General features: G+C 42.3%; 1 protein-coding gene across 1 annotated transcript; it reads left to right on the top strand.

Moving 5' to 3' along the window:
* Positions 1-750: 750 nt before the first annotated feature.
* LOC101137108 (HLA class II histocompatibility antigen, DO beta chain) lies at positions 751-13,529 on the top strand. Its single transcript, XM_004043784.5, has 6 exons — positions 751-5,712; positions 7,265-7,534; positions 7,977-8,258; positions 8,745-8,855; positions 9,107-9,138; positions 9,327-13,529. Exons 1-6 carry the CDS (start codon positions 5,622-5,624, stop codon positions 9,360-9,362), a joined length of 822 nt encoding a protein of 273 aa, XP_004043832.2. The 5' UTR covers positions 751-5,621; the 3' UTR covers positions 9,363-13,529.
* Positions 13,530-17,003: the final 3,474 nt, after the last annotated feature.

The raw sequence follows: 17,003 nt of genomic DNA, 5'->3' as shown, positions 1-17,003 counted from the left end.
GGCCTTGTCTCTAAAACAAACAAACAAACAAATAAAAATTAAATGGCTCAATGGCATAGAAGAAAATTTTTTAATGAAGCAAGTATAATATTGATGTTAAACTATGACAATGCACAAAAATAAAAATTGTAGATGAATTTACTTATTATACTGACACAAAAATCCTAAATAAAACATTGCAAACAGATTCTAGCACAGATTAAAAAACACCCATTAAGATCAAGGGTTTTTTTTTTTTTTTTTTTTTCTAGAAAACCTTTTGGAAGTTCATGATATTTTGAATTTCAATGGATATTTCCTGGGAATAATGAGTTCAAATGAACGAATATGTGGAACAAAGCATCACCAACATTTATTTTTTCAGGATGAGGTGATGGACAAAACCATCACAGGGAAATTGAGGCAAATAGTACATGTAAAACAATACTTCGGGTGAGTCCACCTATCCCAAAGTCATATCAAAGAAGTGGCTGCAGATTGGAGCCCAAAGCCTTTGGTTCCTCAGTTTCCAAATGGATTCTCACTAGGTGGGATCATGAGTTTGCTTTGGACACCCCAAATTCTAACTATTTCTTTTGTTTCTTACATCCTTTCCTTCTTCCCCGGCCCCTTCCCCTCATGTTACACCTCTTGCTGGTTTGAGACGTCAATCACCACTGAGAAAGAATTAAACCAGTATTTTGAGCTGGCAAAATTCTTAGCCTAGTACAATTCCTTCAATTAAACTGTAGCTCAACAATGTGTTCTCTAAAAGTATGATTTAATTTTCTACCTAGCAACTCAGAATATTTTTCATAACTCCTCCAGGACAGTGTGGATTATGTTGATGAGTTAGGAGGAAGTAGAAGGAAGAAAATGAATTGAGATGTACGTTTTACTTCCATGTCAAAGTCACCAGAATAGCAGTTGAGGGGATATTTGTGTCAGGCAATAGGGAGAATAATAATTTTATGCCACCCTCAAAAAACAACCACACATACACCCAAATTCTCTCACTCCTCAGAGAAAGGGGAAGGAAAGAAAAGAGAGAAGCAAAATATGAGCTTGAGTGAAAAATCACAGAGGAGCCTGTAGCTATTTAGGGAGGGCTGCTGGCTGAAGTCAGGCAGGAAAAAAAGATCAAAACACCCTGCCCTATTTTTCAGGCTCGTTCAAGTAGAAGACAAAAACATAAATACGGGAGAATAGAAGAAAACCACACCTTTTTCCTCTTGTCTCCCCAGAACTGAACAGTGTCTCTGATAAGCCCAGGCCCTTCTATTGTAGACACTGACACTAAGCACAGAAAATGACTCAAAAACGCTTCTAATGGGGTGAATCTGATGCTTCAGTTTATTTGAGATGTACCAGAGGCCATTGACGAAGGAGATCCATAGCTTGCTAACTGAAGCTTATTGCTTTCTCTTCTTAGTTCCCATGCCAGGCTCTATGCCATTCCTTGCTTGTCATGTGAGACCACTGATTTCCTTTTGTTAGGTAGGATATGATTTCCTTACAGAGATCTGTCCTGGCACCAAATAGCTATGATGAAATTCCTTGGTTATTGTCCCTTTTTGTGTACCTTATCATCACCGGAATGCTAAAGCTGTAGGAATAAAGTTTCCCTGGCTTCCCAAGAAATACAGTGTGACAGAAAAAGTACAGCCTAGGGACTTACTAGTTATGTAAACTTTGGTTCATTCCATCCTTACCTCATCTGTAAAAGGGAGATCATGATAGTATCTACTGCAAAGGGTTTTGTGTGATGATTCTCTCTCTTTCTCTCTCTCTCATACACACACAAGCACACATTTATATAATGCTTAGAAAATGAACTCATAATAAGCAATTGACAAACGTTAGCTATTATTATGTAGGCAAGTCAGATTTGAGAGTCTGTGAGCCTTAGACACATTTACACAGAAGAAAGAGCAGCCCTCCTAACTTTGTGGTCCAGCGCCATATTCTCCACTTCCTCCCCATCCCCACATCCCTTGCCATTTATCAACCCCCTCTCTCCTCTAAATCTAAATACAGGCCCCCGTTTGATCCATATTGTCTAGGCCCTTCCTCTCCTCTCCACATGGCCCTTCCTTCAGCTCTGAGGGAAGCTGCAGAAGCCAGCCATGGTGCTGTCTACAAAGAAGGGGACACACACCTCTTCCACCCGCTCATGCTGTTACTGCATCTGATCATCTCCGTGCCATGTCCTTGTTCACTTAGCCTGTGTTGGGTGTTTGTCTCCATTTCCAAATGCAATAAAACATCTGGGAAAGACTAAGGTAGGTGTGGGCAGGAAGAAGGGAGGAAGTTAGACCCAGTGGCTTGAGTGCCCTCTGATGCCTCCTCATCCTCGGCTCCACACAAGCCCTCGCCAGTGTGAGCTCCACAGCCATCCACCTGGAGGAGGAGTACTCAAAACCAGGGTCAAATGTCTTGTACTCGGGGTCTACCAGTAAGCCTGTGGCCAGCCTTCCACTTCATGAATCGTCACATTTACATGAGAGATGTGGAGGGAGAGGGGTCAGCCTCCTAGCTCCTGTCCTGTAGCAGTTAAGTCAAGTCAGGCCAGGCTGTGGTAACCAAGCCAGTACCTCCTTTAAAGAACAGTTGTTTCTCATTCATACAGAGTGTGTTGTAGGTGTGAGTGATTCCCTGGGGCAGCTGCTCTTCGTGGTGACTCAGCTAATCAGACTGCTTTTCTACTGGGATTGTGCCATCTCAACACAAGGCTGTCTTGGTTGACTTGGTAGGGGAGGAGGAGAAGAGTCATGCACGAGGGGTTAAATTCTTTGACCAGGAACCTTTTGTTCACTTTCCATTGGTGAGAACGAGTCACACAGCTCCAGGAGAGTAGGAAGTCTAGTTTCTCGTTTTCCATGGGCCTAGGAATTAGAGGATGAACACTAGTGATGTCTTCCACGTCTTGCTCTCTTTTTCTTTACCTGTTATAATCTCCCATGGAGAAGAAATTATTTTTCTGATTGGTCTGATCCATGCCTCTAGCCAAGGGCATTTACTAAGGGTCATAGAACAGTAAAAGGTTGCACAATTGCATTTCACCTCTCTTTTCTGAATCCTGCTTAATTAAAACTTTAAAAACTCACTTACAGACCACTTCTTGCTCTTCTTAGTTATCAAATATATTTTCTTCCAACTCCTTTTTGACAGATCTTGCCTTGTTCTCAGCTGAGTCCCTTGCAACCATCTAAATGGAACTTCCTCATTCCCCTTTATCCCCTGCTAATCGTCCTGTCTTTATTATTTTATCTGAAGAAGTGCAACCTTCTTCCACCAAGCCTTATGCTCTCTATCTTAGTCCATTTGTGTTACTGTAACAAGATACATGAAATAGGGTAATTTATGAAGAACAGAAATTTATTTCTCACAGTTCTGGAAGCTAGAAGTTCAAGGTCATGGCCCTGGAAGATTTGATGCCTTGGCCATCGACTTGAAAAAAGTCACTGCAGTGAACTTGTGGTTACCATGATACCCTGGGTTCATTCTTAACATGCACAGTATAGGCAAATCAGGGCCGCATTTCATGCTGAAAGATGATGTGAAATGATGAGTAAACATTGCCCTTTAAATAATAATAACATAGATGGTGAATTACAATTTGCACTTTTGGTTTTATTTGCTTAAAGATAGTGTTTTACTGTCTAGGTTTTACTGAAAGAATATTTAACTAAACACTTGAGTCAAATCATTCCAGTGTAACAGTCCTCACAAGGAGGAAGGCAGAAGGGCAAAAATGCCAAGCTATTGCCTCCAGCCCTTCTATTTTTATTGATTGACTGATTGATTGATTAAGACAGGGCCTCGTTCTGTTACCCATGCTGGAGTACAGTGGTGCATTCATGGCTCACTGCAACTTTGAACTTCTGGGCTCAAGTAGTCTTCCCACCTCAGCCTCCAAAGTAACTAAGACCACAGGTGCATGCCACCATGTTTATTTCTTTAATTTTTTAAATTTTATTTGGACATGGGGGTCTCACTATGTTTTCCAGGCAGGTCTCTAACTCCTAGCCTCAAGCAATCTTCCTCCTCAGCCTCCCAAAGTGCTGGGATTACAGGCATGAGCCATCATCCCTGCTCTCTCTAGCCCTTTTTAAAGTCTCTAATCCCATTCAGGAGGCCTCTGCATTCATGACTTAATCACCGCCTAAAGGGCCCACCTTTTGATACTATCACCTTGGTGATTAAATTGCAACACTTGAATTTTGAGTGACATTCAGACCACAGCATTTTGGAGAAAATGTCCCCTTTCTTCTCTTTTTTCTCTTCAGTTTCTCTTTTCTACAGATGCCTTCCACTTCACTTGGAACCTTGTTGAAGTCTCTCCTGTCTTAAAAGTTTCTTTTCCCAAAACACGAGAACTCATTCCTTCTGTCTAACTGTAACTTTGTACTCGTTACCAACCTCTACCCATTTCTACCCCTGACTCCCCAGCCTCTGGTAACTACTAACGTACTCTTTATTTCGATGAGGCCAACTTTTTCAGATTCCACATATGAGTGAAATCACGTAATATAGTCCTTCTGTTCTTGGCTTATTTCACTTAACATAGAGCCCTCCAGGTTCACCCATGTTGTTGAAAATGACAGGATTTCATGCTTTTTTATGGCTGAATAGTATTCCATCATGTATATATATCACATACTAATTACCCTGATTTGATCACTACACAATGTATACGTGTGTTGAAACATCATGCTGTACCCCATAAATATGTACAATTATTACATGTCAATTTAAAAAACCCAAGAAAAGTATTTTTTCTTACTGTTGTTTTTTTCTAAAGTGTATCCCATTTTTTCCTTTGTTTTCACTTTCAAAATTCTTGAAAGACTGTTTTAATCTGCAGCCTTTGTTTTCTTGTTTCCAATTCATTCTTTTGAAATATGGCTTCTACCTTTAACACTCTGCTGTCCTCTTGAAGGTTATTGGTGCCCTACTAACCATAAAACACAATAATGCTCTCTTAGATTTTATCCTGGTGAGACTTTTTGCAAAATTTTATTCTTTGAGAATTCTCTTTCCATATTTTCTTTTCTTTTCTTTTTTTGTAGTCATTTTGGCTTATAGGAAATCGTACTCTCCAAATGTTCTCTATGTCTTCTATTTCTTCTCTGATAATCCCTTTACTAAATCTTCTTGAGGCATATGCTTCAGAATGCTTAATTTACATACTCTTAATTCCTTCTTAATTTACACACTGCCTGTCGGCAATGTCAACACCCAATAAGAAGAGGGAGACCTATTGGTCAGAACAGGCCAGGGAATAGAAGAATACATAATAAATGGTCTGCCCAGTTCTTCTAGGGCCCCATAATATGTCGAACATATATTTTTACTTCTTCTCCCAGCCCATTTTTAGTATACCTAAATTACTGTCAGTCATTCTGCAGGCAAACAATGGTTGAGTCGTATGACACAACTTTGTGAAAGTATCCTACCCAGTACCTGATGATGCAAAACTCTTCTATCTTGATTGGTTGTCAATCTGAGGAGTTTCCAATCCTGGGGAAGCCAGAAAAACAGCGATTTATACTCTTAATGGGTACTTTCTGACTGAATTTTATGAACCCATTCTGAAGAGGCTGACGATTTTACTATCTCATTTTTTTCCTTTCTCCAGAATGGGTTCTGGGTGGGTCCCCTGGGTGGTGGCTCTGCTAGTGAATCTGACCCGACTGGATTCCTCCATGACTCAAGGAACAGACTCTCCAGGTAAGAACAGAGCAATTGTTTTTTTTCCAGTGTGTATGCAAGAATTGGCATGGGGGAGTGATGCCTTTCTTTGTAAGTCCAGGCCACAGACCAGACTGGAAGTGGCTTTTGGTTTCAAAGAGCAGTGTTCTTCCCTTTGGCAGAAAGGTACGCCTTGCCTCTTTACATGGGATGGACTTCATATACCAGAGCCACCTATTCAAGGGGTAGGGAGGCAGGAAGAGGGAAACATTGTGTCTTGTTTAGGATCCTTATTGTGTGTATCAACCTCAGTCAGTGCCTGGGCGTGTTTAAAGCCTTGGCTTGGGTTCGAGCCTGCTGGGAAAAACAACCTGCAGTAGGCTGGGTCACAGAGGCAATCTGTGATTTTTTGGTCAGGACACGGGAAAGAAACCTCAGTTGGGGTATATGTGGACAAATGAAACTGGAAACAAAGGTTGCTCCTTCTGTCATTTATTAAGCCACTATTATATGGTCAGAATTGTACTAAACAGTTTTGAGAAGTAAGAGAAGTTGAATAGAATACATTGTCCTTGTCCTCCGGCTACCAGGTACAAGTTACTTGTCACTGTTATTTTTCTAGCACAGGTGACAGAATATGCAGCCATGAAGCAATGTGAGACCATGAAAGCACATATTAATGAGCAGAAACAGGATGTAATGTGCTAAGAACAGAATCCCCTTTGCATGTTAGTTTCATTAAATACAAAAGAGGAACAAACCTGGCCAGGAGAGATCATTATTCTTAGAGAATAGAAACCTCCCTGAGTTTATAATGTCCATTAAACAATACAACTGAAAAAAAAATCAGCACAGATGTTAAATGATGATGAAAAATTCAGATTTCCACCCTGGTTTAGACTACTAGAGGAAATAGAGAAGAGTATACATGCTGAGAAATTACAGGCTGGAACTTCATCTGAAATTAGCTACTGAGTGAGGGATAAGTGGGGTTCACCCAGGAAGGTCATTCTTATGGCTCAGTTCAGAGTTGGAGGAGGCTTCTGAACTTAGAAAGGAAAGTAAATTACAACCCAACATTAATAGCAATTATCTTTCAAGTCTTGACTTAGATGCAATTTCTTCAGGACGTCCTTCCTGACTTACCTACATTATTAACCCTATTTGAATTTCCTTTTTATTGTAGTTGTTGTTCTTAAGTGCATAGGATTGGTTTAATTTTACCCAATGAGTTCACAGCACATTGTAATTATTGGCAGTAGTACAAGACTCTCTCGTCTCTTCCTTTGCCTCTGTTCTCATTCTCTCCCCTCCCTAGAGAATCCATTCTAAACGTGTCTGGTATGTCTCTAAGTATGAGAGTGGCTTTTAGAAATATGTAGCATTATTGCTCTTTATGTGTTTTTAAAATTTAATAAATGTCATTCTCTGTTGAATCGCATTCTGTTTCTTTTCTCACTTGACACTGTGCTTTTTGAGCATACTGAGGTCAAAGGCCTCCTCTTAGATCCATGTGGTCTGACGTAATTTACCAGGCATGGGTTTTCCCAGAGGAGGGGACTGGTTCATGGTTTTGGTTTTGGTTTTCCAGAAGATTTTGTGATTCAGGCAAAGGCTGACTGTTACTTCACCAACGGGACAGAAAAGGTGCAGTTTGTGGTCAGATTCATCTTTAACTTGGAGGAGTATGTACGTTTCGACAGTCATGTGGGGATGTTTGTGGCATTGACCAAGCTGGGGCAGCCAGATGCTGAGCAGTGGAACAGCCGGCTGGATCTCTTGGAGAGGAGCAGAGAGGCCGTGGATGGGGTCTGTAGACACAACTACAGGCTGGGCGCACCCTTCACTGTGGGGAGAAAAGGTGAGCTGGAAGGTGAGGTCTGGCGGGGCTCAGGAATGTCCCCCGTGTGAACCTGGCCATGGCTCTTCTTTCTTACAAGCAATTTTCTGCTTTAGGATAAATGGTTGTCTGTGTAGATGTTCTGGCCCCAGCTGTGATATATTATCCTCACAAGTCAGCCACTGTGATCTTGGTCGCAGACCCCCAAGGTTCTCAGGGACTTCGAGGGCTATTGTACTCTCAAAGAGAAGCAGTAATCGTGCGAGTACCTCAGAAAGTCTAAATCCTCCTGACAGGCATTGACATACCCTGTTACTGATCTTGGGGGCTGAGACTTGCCTATACTTTGTGTTCACTTGGGTGATCTGGGAAAGAGATTAGACATAGTGGTAGTCCCTAAAGAACCTCCCGTCCCAGCTTGGTGGTTTTCTTTCACGGTGTCTCATTTTTCCTCCCTTCCTAGTGCAACCAGAGGTGACAGTGTACCCAGAGAGGACCCCACTCCTGCACCAGCATAATCTGCTGCACTGCTCTGTGACAGGCTTCTATCCAGGGGATATCAAGATCAGGTGGTTCCTGAATGGGCAGGAGGAGAGAGCTGGGGTCATGTCCACCGGCCCTATCAGGAATGGAGACTGGACCTTTCAGACTGTGGTGATGCTAGAAATGACTCCTGAACTTGGACATGTCTACACCTGCCTTGTCGATCACTCCAGCCTGCTGAGCCCTGTTTCTGTGGAGTGGAGTGAGAATTAGTTTCTAGTACTCTCTGGGCCTGACTCAGGACTATGCTGACTCAATACAGAGCCTGTGTCACTTCTGCGTTTATCTTGGTCACAACATGAATTATTCTTTCCCTTGATCTGGGACAGTCACAGAAACCAGAGTCCTTGGGTTAGGGTGGGAGAAAACATGGCAGATATCTATCCTCATATCTTCCAAGAAATGAGGAGATCTAATCACCTCATTATGTGCTTCCAACCCTATGAACTGGTGTCCTCTAATTGTTTGGTCTTAGTATTTAGGAGGCATTCTTCTGGGCTGTAAGAATCTGTAACCGATGGGTGGTAACTCCATGGGTGCCAACTTTGGTTTCGAAGAAACTTTTCTAAATTTATTTATTTTTCTCTAGCTAGCATTGGATTTGGTGTCTAGTACAGATTCTGGGATTCCAAGAAAGTGCTTTAAATATTGGGATATTTTTACTAATTTAAAGACCTGTTTCCCGTAGGAGCTCAGTCTGAATATTCTTGGAGAAAGATGCTGAGTGGTATTGCAGCCTTCCTACTTGGGCTAATCTTCCTTCTGGTGGGAATCGTCATCCAGCTAAGGGCTCAGAAAGGTAATGAGCCTGTGAGGAGTGCCCTGCCGCCTGTCCCAGACCTTCCGCACTCCCACCTTCCCTAACGTCAATGATCTGAGGCAAGGAAAACTGATTGTGCCTTTCAGGGATCACCGGGATAATTTTTTTCTGAAGCTAGAAATGGGATAAGCAGAGAGAGTGCTGACATTGCCAGCCATTTGTTCTTCCCTCAGGATAATCATATTGGGTCCTAATTGGGGCAATCCATTCTTTTCTCGATTTCTTTCCAGGATATGTGAGGACGCAGATGTCTGGTAATGAGGTAATGTCTCTTTTTCCTTGTCTTTGAGTGGCAGATCATTCTCCGGGCTCTTTGGCCAGAGGGAGATGACATGGGGGTAGGGAGGAGTAAGGTTGGTGCTGTCTGGATGGGACTGTCCCCTGAGTCTCTGGAACGGCTGTGGGGGGTGGTGAGGCTGCCTCCTGAGACCTTCATCACTGTTCCTCCAGGTCTCAAGAGCTGTTCTGCTCCCTCAGTCATGCTAAGGTCCTCACTGAAGCTTCTCTCTCTGGAGCCTGAAGTAGTGATGAGTAGTCTGGGCCCTGGGTGAGGTAAAGGACATTCATGAGGTCAATGTCCTGGAAATAACTCTCTTCCCTGATCCTTGGAGGAGCCTGAACTGATTCTGGAGCTCTGTGTTCTGAGATCATGCATCTCCCACCCATCTGCCCTTCTCCCTTCTACGTGTACATCATTAATCCCCATTGCCAAGGGCATTGTCCAGAAACTCCCCTAAGACCTTACTCCTTCCAGCCCCAAATCATTTACTTTTCTGTGGTCCAGCCCTACTCCTATAAGTCATGATCTCCAAAGCTTTCTGTCTTCCAACTGCAGTCTCCACAGTCTTCAGAAGACAAATGCTCAGGTAGTCACTGTTTCCTTTTCACTGTTTTTAAAAACCTTTTATTGTCAAATAAAATGGAGATACAAAAAATGTACATTTTAGTGAATTATTTAAGGAAAATCCCTGTAATCAAGTCAAGGAACAGGACTTTGCCAGCTCCAGCAGAAGTCTCTGTACGTCAGGCCAATCAAAGCCTCTCCTTCCCCTCGAAAGTGACCATATCCTGATTTTATTGTAACCTCTTTCATGTCTTTGTAGTCTAGTCCCCCAGGTATGTGTTCCTGGACGCCACAGCTTAGTTGTCTTTTACGTCTCTTATACTTCACTGGTTTCTCCCCCATCAGCCTTTCTTCCCCGTTATGATTAATCTGTTGAAAAGCTCAAGCCATTTGACCTGTAGTTTCCCACACTCTGGATTTTGCTGGCTGCGTACACATGGTGCAGTGTAACACATCCTCTGCCTTCTGTGCGTCCCGCAAAGTGGCATCTGGATGCAGAGGCTGGATCAGACTCTGGTTCAATCTTTTCCTTTGGAAAATCTATACGTGGTCTTGTGGCCTTTCACCATGAGAGACATAATTTCCAGCTGTTTCTTTTTGTGATGTTAGCAACCATTGATACTAATTGCTTAGGTCTGTTAATTTATTGGGGATTGCTAAATGGTGGTATTCTGTCATTTTTTCTTCATTTATATGCTTTATTAATGCTGCAAAGAGACAGTTCCCTTCATTTACTAGTGAAGAGACACTTCCCTCCACTTCCTAGTGGGCTACTTAGTGGTACAGTGGAAAGGCAGGATCAGTGTTTGACTCTCCTTTTATTTACCAATTTTCAAGTTAGCAAATTGGTTTCCTACTATTAATAAAACCTACAGATGTCCAATCAGGTTTTACTTTTCATTCTTTAAATCATTATAAACAGAAGGATTTAAATGTTTGATAGGTTTTACTCTATTGCAATTTTTATGCTTGTTAAAGCTTATATCCTATATTTTTGGTGAGTGAAAACTTCTTCAAGTGGCTAAAAATGAAACTGAGTTCTTTTGACACAAATTTCTTTTGATAATTTCTTTGTTATCTGGGATGACAACATGTTTCTGGTTCATCCTGTTCATTTCTTGGCCAGACCTGGAGGTAGCCATTTTTCCAGAAATCCCTGGTTTAGTTTAGTGGGAAATGACATTTAAGACTATAATCCAGCATTAGGGTGTTTTGTCCCACTGAACCCGCTGCTGGAGTCACCTCAAAAGTGGCGTCAAGGGAGTTACCACAAGGAAGTGCCTGAAACCATTCTGAGATGGTGTGGGTTAGGATTCAAAGAAAGAAGCACTAAATGCCAGGGTGATCAGTCCAAAATATTTGTTTGGGGAATTTACCTACAGAGGGCTTCAGGAGTCCTTGCAGACAGCAAGAGAAAAGGGATGTTCTGCCTAGGCACGTCTGCAGCAAGGGGGTCAGGGTATGGAGTTTATATGAAGGTTTAAGGAACCTGGCTCAGGGCTGGGACAAAGTTTCAGTGTTTAGAGCAACAATCTAGATACCTTTATCAGTGCCTGGGAGTGTTAAAGGCCTTGGCTTGGGTTCGAGCCTGCTGGGAAAAACCTGCAGTTGGCTGGGTCACAGAGGCATTCTGTGATTTTTTGGTCAGGACATGGAAAGAAAGCAGGGAGAGGGGCAGTAGGGGAGCCTAAATAGATAGGAGTGGTCATTGTGTCCAGCCTGTTCAATGGAAATAAAACATTTATACATGTATACATTTAAAAAAAATCAGTCGCCCAGGCACAGTGGCTCACACCTGTAATCCCAGCACTTTGAGAGGCCGAGGCGGGCGAATCACGAGGTCAAGAGATTGAGACCATCCTGGGCAACACGGTGAAACCCCGTCTCTACTAAAAATACAAAAATTAGCTGGGTGTGGTGGCGTGCACTTGTAGTCCCAGCTACTCGGGAGGCTGAGGCAAGAGAAGCGCTTGAACCTGGGAGGTGGAGGTTACAGTGAGCCAAGATTGTGCCACTGCACTGTGGCCTGGTGACAGAGCAATACTCCATCTTAAAAAAAAATCAGTCTTCTCTATATTACTTCTGCATCTCCTTTCTTTTACACCAAGAAGTCTGGTTTTCAAGGACACACGGACAGACACAATTAGAATGTCCATACTTATTTGCTTTTCCTGAGTTAACATAGACAGCAGTCTAAGGATAATAACACTCATACTACAACCACCAAAATGGCTACTGAAAACGGTTGAAATTCTTTTTACCTACATTCTCCGTATTACCTGTGTTCTCCCTTTTTACCTATGTTCTCCCCCGCTTTCTAGTTGAACTATGTCTATACTAGTTGATCCTGTACCATTGCATAGACTACTTGCTCCCTTGTTAGTCTTAGTTCTGTGAGTAGAGATATGTTTAATGCTCACCATCATTCCTTATGTTGATATCCCTGTCATGTGGTGGTTTTCAAGGTGTGGTCCATGGATCCCTGGGGGTCCCTGGGACCCTTCAAGGGGCCTATGAAGTCAAGCTATTTTTGTACTAATACTAAGATGTTATTTGCCTTTTTCACTGTATTATTTACATAGTGGTACAGAAATCTATGGTGGTCACGTGAAACTGTTAGTGCCTGAGCACAAATCAAGGCAGTGACACCAAGCTGTACAGGTAGGTCATGTTCTTCACTGCCATAAGCTTACAGTAAAAAAAAAAAAAAAAAAAAAAAAAAAAAGCAAAAGCCAGTGACCTTGATGAAGCAATAAAATCATTAGTTTACTAAATTTTAAACCTCAAGCACACATCTGTTTAATAGTCAGTGTAAGAACATAGGCAGCATTTCTGGTGCATACTGATGGAAAGGCAGTTGTCCTGTGGAAAAGCCATTATATAATTGCATGAGTTGTGAGTGAAGTTAAACATTTTTTTTTTTAGTGGGTCATCATTTTCCTTGAAAGAGTGACTGAAAGGCACACTGTGATTATTCAGACTTGGGTATTTGGTAGAAATTTTCTCAAAAATAAACAAAATGAGCCTATCCCATCAAAGAAAATAATATTGACAGTGGAAATTGGAATTTCAAGAGAAAATTAAAATTTTGGAAAACTTACGTGTGCCGCAGCTTCTCACTACTTAAAGATGTTTCTGTTGAGATTGGTGGTGATATTAACAAATATGGTTTTAAAAATATTGTTTAATAAAATATGTCAACATTTAAAAAATCTGCGTAAACCCATGAATCAATAATTTACAAATAATCAATGCATGATATTGCAAAGTCATGCATAGAGGAAAAGATCCATTTAAAGATAGACTAGTGAATTTTAACACAACAGAATATGAAAAGTTAATTTATAAGGTTTCAGATTCCACACTGCAACTAACCTTTAAGAATCTGCCATTTCTTGAGTTTTGGGGTCTTATCAAGGAAGAACAGTTACAATAGCTGAAATGGTTATTGAAACTTTCCTTCTTTTCCCAACTGTGTATAAGAGTGAGGCCAGATTTTCCTCTTGTACTTTAGCCAAAACAACATATTGTTACAGCTTGAATGTAGAAGAATATATAACCAAGCTAGCTTTGTTAAGCCAGACATTAAAGAGATTTTTACAAATGTAAAATAATTCCTTTTTTTTCACTATTTTTTTTGTGCTGGAGAAGACAGCTATTTTCCATAAAAGTATGTTGTTTATGTTAACATGTAATGGGTTTGTTATTGTTATTTAATAACAAATAAATTAATATAAATGTCACTTTACATAACCCATGTACACTAAAGCTTCTTGGTGTTCTCAACAATTTTACGAATAAAAAGGGATCCTGATACCAAAAGAATTATAAGCTACTGATGTAGTCATCGTGATTGTTTGAAACTATTTCTCCTAGGTGCCTCAGGAAGACTTAGGAAAGTGTCTTAGTTTGTATGAGCTGCTATAACCAACTACCAGAGACTGGATGGCTTAAAAACAGCAGAAATGTATTTTTCACAGTTCTGGAGGCTGGAGGTCTGAGATCAGCGTGTCAGCCTAGTAGGGATCTGGTGAAGGCCTGCTGGCAGCATCTTCTCACTAAGACCTCATGTGGCAGAAGGAAAGGGAGCTCTCTGGAATCTCCCTTATAAGGGCCCTAATCCCATTCATAAGGGCTGCACCCTCATGACCTAATCACCTTCCAAAGGCGTCACCTCCTGGTACTGTCACCTTGGGCGTTACGATTTCATCATATGAATTTTGGGAAGGCATATTCAGTCTACACCAGGAAGTTCTTGCACTTCATAGTCGAAAGTCAGTTTTGTGGCTATAAAAATCTTGGTTCCATTTTCCGCTCTTGAGTATCTTAAAAAGTTACTACATTTTCACATAACTGCTATCAAAAAGTCTGATGATAATCTAATTATTAATAAGTCATTGCTACTTTTGCTGAGTATCCAGATGGTATTTTCTTTTTCTTTAGTATCCACAAATTTTATTGGAATGTATCTTGGTTGGGGGGAGGGCAAGATGGCTGACTAGATGCAGCCAGGTGAAACAGTTATCAACGAGGAACCCAGATGACTGGCGTGCTCCTAACAGATGTTCAGACAGAAGGCACCTAGAGTGGACAGAGGGAAGACACAGAAGCTGGACCGAAGTGGGAGAAAGCTGGGAGCCCTACATGGGGCTACAGCACATCCAGACTCATTCCTGTCCTCCAATGGCTCCAGGAAAATGGGTGAGTTGAACTGGCAAGGAACAACCCACTGTCACTATGACCTCTGCAACCATGGCAGGAGGAGACCCATTGACCACCATGGACACTTGAGTTGGCAGGAAGAGCTGCTTAGAGAAGCCGTAGGGGCGGCAAGCCAGCGGGTGTGGAGCCTAGAGGATTCAGTGCAGGAGCATCTGCAGTGGAGCATGGCCAGGGATGCTCAACTTACTCCCATAGGAGACATTAGCCCTAGGGAAACTGTTGGTCCCGAAATCTGTAGGGTGGTCTTGCCCATCAGATGAGTCTGGTTCTATCTGAGCATCCGTTGGTCTTCTGGCCTCTCCTGGGGCCCCAGCCTGGCCACATCTGCTTGCAAAGCAGCCTCAGGTGCCCTGTGGGCCTGCACCGTAGCTTCTACACTGGCAGACCATGCCAGACCAGTAAGTGGAGAGCTCCAACGAGGAGGCCCCTATGACCAGGCACCAGCCTGCATGCTCCCTCCCCACACTGCAGCTTCCTCTGGGCCCACAGCAACTCCCCACATCATTTTGCTGGTACATGTCTGCTGGGTGGGTTTTGTTTTCCTTGCCTCACCAGCATATAGGAGTGTAATTCACCCCCCACCAATTCCCTCCTGACAGCCATTGCAGACAGAGCCTTGGTGGGCACAGAGCCAGCCAGCCCCACTCCCTCCATCATCCCACCCTGTGCTAACACTGTGCAGAGAACAGCTGATCCTCCCCCACCCTGAGTGACCACTCCTGCACAGAAAAGGCACGCAGACCTGCACCTGCCAATGCCTTGCCCCTAAACCAACACCACTTCCTGTGTGACCACACACACAGTTGCCAGCAGGGGACCCCCTTCCTTTCCTGCAGTTGCATTGCCTCTGCCACTGTGGTGGATGCCTGCAGGGAGGTGGGCACCCCGGCACCTGCTAGTACTCTGCTGCAGCTTCAACTACCACTGCTGCTGGTACACTCAAACAAGGACAGATCCTGCTGTCACTGTACTATGAAACACTTTGGCTGACACCACTCATTGGAGTGTAGTGACCAGTGGTCTGGGAGTACTTCGGACTGCACCACTCCTGCCACCTCCCCCACCCCCCGCCCATCACAGCGGATTCCTAATTCTGAGGAAACAGAGAACAAAGTCAGGGCCCCATACAAGTCCCAAAGAATTACAGCATGCAGTCCAGGAGTTGAGAGTGGAATATTGGCCAAATAAAATTGTCCAGAAATGAAGTCAGTTGGCTGAATCCACCTTATACCACAATCAAACCCTCAAAGTCATCAAATAAGATAAATAGGATAAATAAGAAAGGTTGGATGATCTTTGCTGTCCAAAGGTCAGCAGTCTCAAAGATTAAAGGAAAATAAGCCCACAAAGATGAGAAAGAATCAGGGCAAGAACCTTGACAACTCAAAAAGCCAGAGTGTCTTTTGTTCTCCAAACGACCACATCACCTCTCGAGCAAGGATTCTGAACTGGGCTGAGATGGCTGAAATGACAGATATGTAATTCAGAATAAGGATAGAAATGAAGATCATTGAGCTACAGAAGTACATTGAAACCCAATCCAAGGTAGCTAAAAATTATGATAAAACAATGCAGGAGCTGATAGATAAAATAGCCGGTATAGATAAGGACATAACCAATTTGATAGAGCTGAAAAACACACTATAAGAATTTCATAATGCAATCACAACTATTAATAGCAGAATTGACCCAGTGGAAAAAAGAATCTCCACACTTCAAGACTGGCTTTCTGAAATAAGATAGTCAGACAAGAATAGAGAAAAAAGAATGAAAAGGAAGGAACAAAACTTCTGAAAAATATGAGATTATGTAAACAGACCAAATCTATGACTCATTGGTGTTCCTGAGAGAGATGGGGAGAATGAAACCAACTTGGAAAACATATTTCAGGGTATCATCCATGAGAATGTCCCCAACCTAGCTGGAGAGGCCAACATTCAAATACAGGAAATGCAGAGAACCCCAGTAAGACACTTCACAAGAAGATCATTCCAAAGGCACATAATTATCAGATTCTCCAAGGTCGAAATGAAAGAAAAACAGTTGGCAGCTAGAGAGAAAGGCCAGGTCACCTACAATGAAAAGTCCATCAGACTAACAGTGGACCTGTCAGCAGAATCTCTACAAGCCAGAAGGGACTGGGGGCCAACATTTATTATTCTTAAAGAAAATAATTTCAACCCAGAATTTCATATCTGGCCAAACTAATCTTCAAAAGTGAAGGAGAAATAAGAACCTTTTCAGAGAAGGAAATGCTGAGGGAATTCATTACCACTAGACTTGTCTTACAAGAGCTCCTGAAGGATGCACTAAATATGGAAAGGAAAGACTTACTAGCCACTACAAAAACACACTGAAGTATACAGACCAGTGACACTATAAAGCAACCACATAAACAAGTCTGCAAAATAACCAGCTAACATCATGATGACAGGATGAAATCCACACATATCAATACTAATCTTAAACGTAAATGGGCTAGTGCCCCAATTAAAAGGCACAGAGTGATAATCTGAATAAAGAACCAAGGCCTATTAGTATGCTGTCTTCAAGAGACTCAT

The sequence above is a fragment of the Gorilla gorilla genome, chromosome 5, assembly GCF_029281585.2.
Source record: "Gorilla gorilla gorilla isolate KB3781 chromosome 5, NHGRI_mGorGor1-v2.1_pri, whole genome shotgun sequence".
NCBI lineage: Eukaryota > Metazoa > Chordata > Mammalia > Primates > Hominidae > Gorilla > Gorilla gorilla.
Note: the sequence above shows the minus strand (reverse complement) of the source record. Positions and strands in the feature narration are given on the sequence as shown.